This window comes from Gossypium arboreum, chromosome 4, assembly GCF_025698485.1.
Source record: "Gossypium arboreum isolate Shixiya-1 chromosome 4, ASM2569848v2, whole genome shotgun sequence".
In the NCBI taxonomy this organism is placed as follows: domain Eukaryota; kingdom Viridiplantae; phylum Streptophyta; class Magnoliopsida; order Malvales; family Malvaceae; genus Gossypium; species Gossypium arboreum.
The window spans coordinates 120,468,079-120,474,331 of NC_069073.1; the positions used below are offsets into that span (position 1 = coordinate 120,468,079).

Consider the following 6,253-nt stretch of genomic DNA (forward strand, 5'->3'; position numbering starts at 1 on the left):
AAATCGAATAATTAGCGGGATTACCGGACCATACCTCTTGTGGAGTCTTTTTCTCAATGGCAGCGGATGGAGATCGGTTGATCAAAAACATGCGATGAAGGCATACGCTTAAAATGACTTTGTAAGTTGGCATTTGACAACATACATCGAACCTTCTCCATGATCGTTCATTCATTAGTTCGCAACTCCGTTTTCTTTGTGGAGTATGACGAACGTCAAGTGTCTCATGATCCTTCGACTTGCACAATCTATTAAACTCATCGAGCGAACTCTAAGCCATTATGCATGCGGAGGTATTTTATCTGTTTTCCGTCTGTTTTTCAATCATAATTTTTCAAGACTTAAATGTGGAAAACACATCGCTTTTACGCTTGGGAAGAACGCCCAAACTTTTACGGAAAAATCATCAATAAAGGTTAGCATATAATTAGCTCCACCTCTCGAAGGCACTCTGGACGGCCCTACGGATCGAATGGATATACTCAACGTTTCCTTCGTGTTATGGATTCCTCTAGTGAATCGAACTCTCTTTTGCTTCCCAAAACACAGTGCTCACGAAATTCGGTTTGCAAATTCCTTGCCCATTAAGAAGTCCTCTTTTGCTTAATTCGCCATGCCATTCTCACTCATATGCCCTAGGCGCATATGCCAAAGTTTAATAATATCATCATCGACAAGGAAGAGGAAGCGGCAATTGCATCACCGATATGATAGAACCACGTAAAACATATAACTTGGCAATCTTTCTTTGCCCTTTCATCACAACAAGGACCCTTTGAAATCTTTAAAACCCCACTTTCAGTGTGTATCTGCCCTTTTGAATCAAGAGTACTCAACGAAATTAAATTTCTTTTCAATTCGGAACATGCCGCACGTCACTAAGTGTTCGACAACTCCATCAAACATCTTAACTTTAATTGTTCCAACACAGGATTTTACATGAAGCATTATTTCCCATCAAAACAACACCTTGAGATCTTGTTTCATAAGTTGTAAACCAATCCCGATTGGGACTCATGTGGAAGGTGCAGCCTGAATCAAGTATCCACTCCTCGCTTACTTTAGAATCATTGACTGAAGCGACTAGAAGTTCACCATCACTGTAGTCTTCTACAACATCAGCTTCACCGGAATTTTACATTTGTTTTCCCTTTTGATTCGTAGCCTCCTTTTAATCTTATTTTGTAGCTTATAGCACTCAGATTTAATGTGCCCTTTCTTCTTGCGAAGTTGCAAGTTTTACCTCATTTGAAGATTTCGATCTACCCTTAGATTTACCACGAGGATTCCGTTCTGTGTTCTACCACGATCATCATCAACATTAGGTCTTGTCTCCCACGAACAATGAGACCCTCTCCACGAGAGTTGGGTTTAACCACAAGATGCTTCATCTTATCATACGAGGTTAAAGAATCATAAACCTCATCAAGCTGTGAGAGACTCATGGCTATATAAAATCGTGTCTCTAAAGGTTGAATAAGGCGGGGCAACGAACAAAGTAGAATCAACCCTAGATCTTCCTTATCATCTTGAACCTCCATGGCCTCCAAGTTTGAGAGAATTTCTTTAAACAACATTAAGTGTTCGTGTCTGACGCACCTTCCTCCAAACGATGAGCATAAAGACGCCGCTTCATATGCAACTTGCTTGTTAGAGTTTTCGACATATATATTTGTTCTAGCCTCTTCTATAATGCGTGGCGGTTTTCTCTTTCATCACATCCTGCAAAATTTCGTTGGACAAATGCAGATGTAATTGTGTTAATGCCTTTCGATCCTTACGCTTCTTCTCTTCATCATTAATGTCGAAGGCATCTTATCTATCCTAGCGGGGCATCCTCTAGATCCATCTGCAAGAAGCGCTTGCATCTTAATTTGCCACAACGCAAATCGGTGTTGCGATCCAACAATGAATTTCATACTTCAAAGACGCCATTACCGTGATCGAGATGAATAACCGGAAGCTCGATACCAATTTGTGAAAAATAAAATAGAATAAAATAAATAAAAATAAAGAACACATAAATTTTACGTGGAAACCCTTTCGGAAAAAAAACCACAGCGAGAGGAGAAGAAAATTCACTATGTCGAAAAATTTTTACTCAAATACAAGAGGAATAGACTATGTCTATTTATAGGCTTACAAAGCCATATTCTAGTAGGATTGAAACACCTTATCCTAATCAATATAAAATAGATGGAGTTTAATAAGGTTTAAAAACCTTATTCTAAAATAAAATAAAAGAAGTCTAGTTCTATATGGATTTTACTTTTATTTTATTTTCCATCGTATTTTATTTAAATAAGAATTTGGGTCACTTAATTCTAACAATCCTAAAGTTATCTAAACACAAAGATAATTCTCAAACTCAACAAACCCTTTAATAAAATAACAAAAAGATGTACAAGATTATTTTAATATGGTTTATATAGGTTTTTGTAATAGAATTTTATGGTTTATTAATGTGTAAATTTTATTGGATTAAGTACGATTTAATTTTTTAACAACTTTATCATATATAAAAATTCAGATTCTAATTAAAAATTTTAATTATGCGGACCAATCAAACCATCCCGATTACGGATTAAAATGTTTTTGTCAATTATATATTATTTCAAATATCAAATAATAACCCTTTTTGAAACTATACCAAAAACAATATTAAGAGATGATCCTATCTATTTATTAAATTTTATAATTCAATATTTTTATCGATTTTAGACTAAAATTAAAATTTAACTAGTCATAATTAAAGAATAATAAAATAAAATAAAATAAAACTCAACTAACAATGGACTTGGTCTCTTTGGGTGCGCCCTCTCCTTCCGTCTATTATTATTAAAACCTAATTAAGTAGCTGTGGCGCCCCCAATTTTGACGAAAATAATGATAATAATATCCAATAGCCCTAAAAATAAGGGTAATATTAAATTGGAGAAAGAAAATTTTAAAGATAAATATTCTAATAAAAATTAGGTTATTGGAATTTAAAATATATATTAGAATTGAATAAAAATAATAAATAACTTCAAAATTTTTGAGAAAATTCAAGAATTTCATCGCAATGGTGATTTATTGAAATTCATAATAATTTTATTTTATTTAATACACCTATTTACACTATAAAACAAAAAAAATATTTTATTTAATTTTAATAGATATTTTAAATAGTTTAAGTCATGCTAGTCGCATTAGTTGTTCAGGTTTTACCTTGTTTTTGTAATTCATAAAAGAAAAAATTTTTATTGAAGGATATATATGCATATTAAAATATAGTGTAGCAAAAAAGAATTTCAACCATAGTTATAAAAATAATAATTATTATATGTTACGTTATTATCATATCTTTAATTATCATCATATAAATTTGGTAGAGTGCGACCTTCCATCTAACCAAAGATTTCCTCATTTTTTATAATAAAACTCAGAACGATTTGGTGAAATCCAAAATAAAGAAACATGCAATTATGAAATTTTAATAGTTTTTATGTACTTGCATGCTGTACATTCCAACTACCCTAATATGCTTAAAAAACCCTTAAATAATTACATCTTGTTTAAGTAAGTCCCTATTTCCTAATGCAAACTTAATTATATGCCTTCTAGAGAAGAGGTCAAACTTAATTTGTTTATACAAAAGGTCAAACTTAAATTTCAATTATCTGCCTTTTTAAATTAAACTTCCATGCTAAACACGGTGATAAGAAAATTGGTATTGTTTAGAGCATTTTGTTTTCCCTAGGAGTAGACTTTGACAAAGTAAATGGAATAATAAATATAAAACTTGTCAAACTTAGTTATAAATAAGTGTAACACATTTCCATACTGACAACCAACTTAAGAACATGAAGTTCCTTCAACTTTCTGTGCTTTCATTTCTTATTGTGATATTGTCATTGAATGGGGCAACTTTAGCTCATCCTTATGGAGATTTCCTTCATTGCCTTTCTCTTCGTATATCAAACTCTTCTACTATTTCTAAAGTTATTTACACCCAAAATAATCCCTCGTATTCATCGGTTTTGAATGCTTCTATTCATAATACTAGGTTCGCTACACTCACCACCCCTAAACCCTATGCCATTATTACACCACTCAAAACATCCCATGTCCAATCAACAATTTATTGTTCCAAAAACCATGGCTTCCAACTTAGGATTCGAAGTGGTGGTCATGATGTTGAGGGTGTTTCTTATGTTTCTCAAGTTCCATTTGTCGTCCTTGATTTGGTCAACTTTCGAGATGTTAAAGTTGACACAAAAAACGAAGTTGCCTGGGTTCAATCTGGTGCAACTACAGGTGAATTATATTACGGGATTGCTGCAAAGACACAAACGCTCGGCTTTCCTGCTGGTATTTGCCACACTATAGGCATTGGTGGGCATTTAAGTGGGGGTGGATTCGGCATATTGGGCCGCAAATATGGTCTTGCTGCTGATCATGTAATTGATGTTAAATTGGTTGATGCTAATGGAAGGGTTCTTAATCGAAAATCCATGGGTGAAGAATTGTTTTGGGCTATCCGAGGAGGTGGAGGAAATACCTTTGGAGTTGTTCTTGCTTGGAAAGTAAAGTTAGTCCCTGTTCCACCTGTTGTAACTGTGTTTACAGTTAACAAGAACTTGGAACAAAATGCAACCAAAATCTTCCATCGATGGCAATACATTGCTCACAAGTTACCCAATGAGTTATTTACGGCTGTTTGGGTAATGAAGGTGAATTCCAGTCAAGTAGGGAAGAAAACAGTTCAAGCTGGTTTTAGGGGCATGTTTCTTGGTGGGGTTGATGAGTTGATTCCATTGATCCAACACGAGTTTCCAGAGCTAGGACTTGCCAAAGAGAATTGTACCCAAATGAGTTGGGTTCAATCTATTCTTTACTTTGGAGGACTTCCAATTCAACCCGTGAATATTTTGCTTAATAGAAGTGCTCTTCCAGTATCAAGCCTCAAAGCCAAAACGGACTTCGTCAGGGAACCGATGTCTGAAACTGGAATCGAAGGGTTCATGAACATGTTTCTTGAGGAAGAAGCTGACTTTGCTATAACGATGATAGAGGCTTTCGGAGGCAGAATGGATGAAATCCGGGAAAATGAATTACCTTACCCACATAGAGCAGGCATCTTGTTCGAATCCACTTACATTGTCCAATGGACAAATGAAGCAGATGCGGGAAGGTACATAAACTGGATCCGAAGACTCTACAGTTATATGGCCAGTTATGCTTCGAAATCTCCGAGAGAAGCATATTATAATTACAAGGATCTAGATCTTGGAACTAACAACATTGTTGGTTACACAAGTTACGAACAAGCTAGCGTTTGGGGTCTTAAATATTTCAAGAATAACTTTAAAAGATTGGCGCAGATAAAGACCAAGGTTGATCCAATGAATTTCTTTAGAAACGAGCAAAGTATCCCTCCTCTTTGATCTCCATGAAAGAAGAAAGGTCGTCAGGGTTGAAGATTTGAGTTTTTTTCTTAAACATGAAATAATATTTGGGTGAAAAGTAATACTATATTGAAAAATAATTTGTTTCTTTGTCACTATATATGTCATGATGAATAATTTAGTGCATATTGTATTAATTAAATTATAAATTTGTCTTTATTCTAAATTAGTTTTTGTGGGATAAATGTATTTGAAATGTCCCTGCATTATAGGGATTGAATCACATGGCTTGTCTTTTTAATTTGTTATTTAATAAAAATTACAATAAAAAAGGATCAGAATAAGGTAGTAGGTATGGGGTGTGCCTCGCATTTTCAGACCCTATCAGGTACTTTTCGTTACCATACCCTTTATAGGCGATGACATCGTGACGAGGAGGTTTTCGATGTCACGATGACCCGATGTCACGACAACGGATGACATCGTGGCGAGATGATTCGGGACATTGTGACATGGCGACATGTTCCCACATAAATCAGGTTTCTTTTCCCAGTCAAACTTTGGTTATCCTCGAGATATTTTAATAAGATATTCACACTAATTTCAACATATAAAAGGGTTTTAGTAACCCTAGAATTGATATCTTCATCGCATTAAGATTAAGAGAGTTTCTGAGAGAGTTTAAGGGAATTTCGTGTTTTAGTCAGAGAACTTTTTTTTTTTTTGAGATTCAGAGTTTTCTGTTTTGATTATCTCCATCTTGTGCTCTTCGCTTATTTCCTTATTAAGTAAAGCCTACTTTGCCTATGATTTTTTATCCTCTTTAAAGGGGGTTTTCCATGTAAATATTTGTGTGCCCAATT

General features: G+C 34.4%; 1 protein-coding gene across 1 annotated transcript; it reads left to right on the top strand.

Annotated features, from left to right (window-relative positions):
• The first annotated feature begins 3,807 nt into the window (after positions 1–3,807).
• LOC108459138 (tetrahydroberberine oxidase) lies at positions 3,808–5,616 on the top strand. The gene has a single exon (XM_017758497.2). It carries the CDS (start codon positions 3,846–3,848, stop codon positions 5,427–5,429), a length of 1,584 nt encoding a protein of 527 aa, XP_017613986.2. The 5' UTR covers positions 3,808–3,845; the 3' UTR covers positions 5,430–5,616.
• The last annotated feature ends 637 nt before the right edge of the window (positions 5,617–6,253 follow it).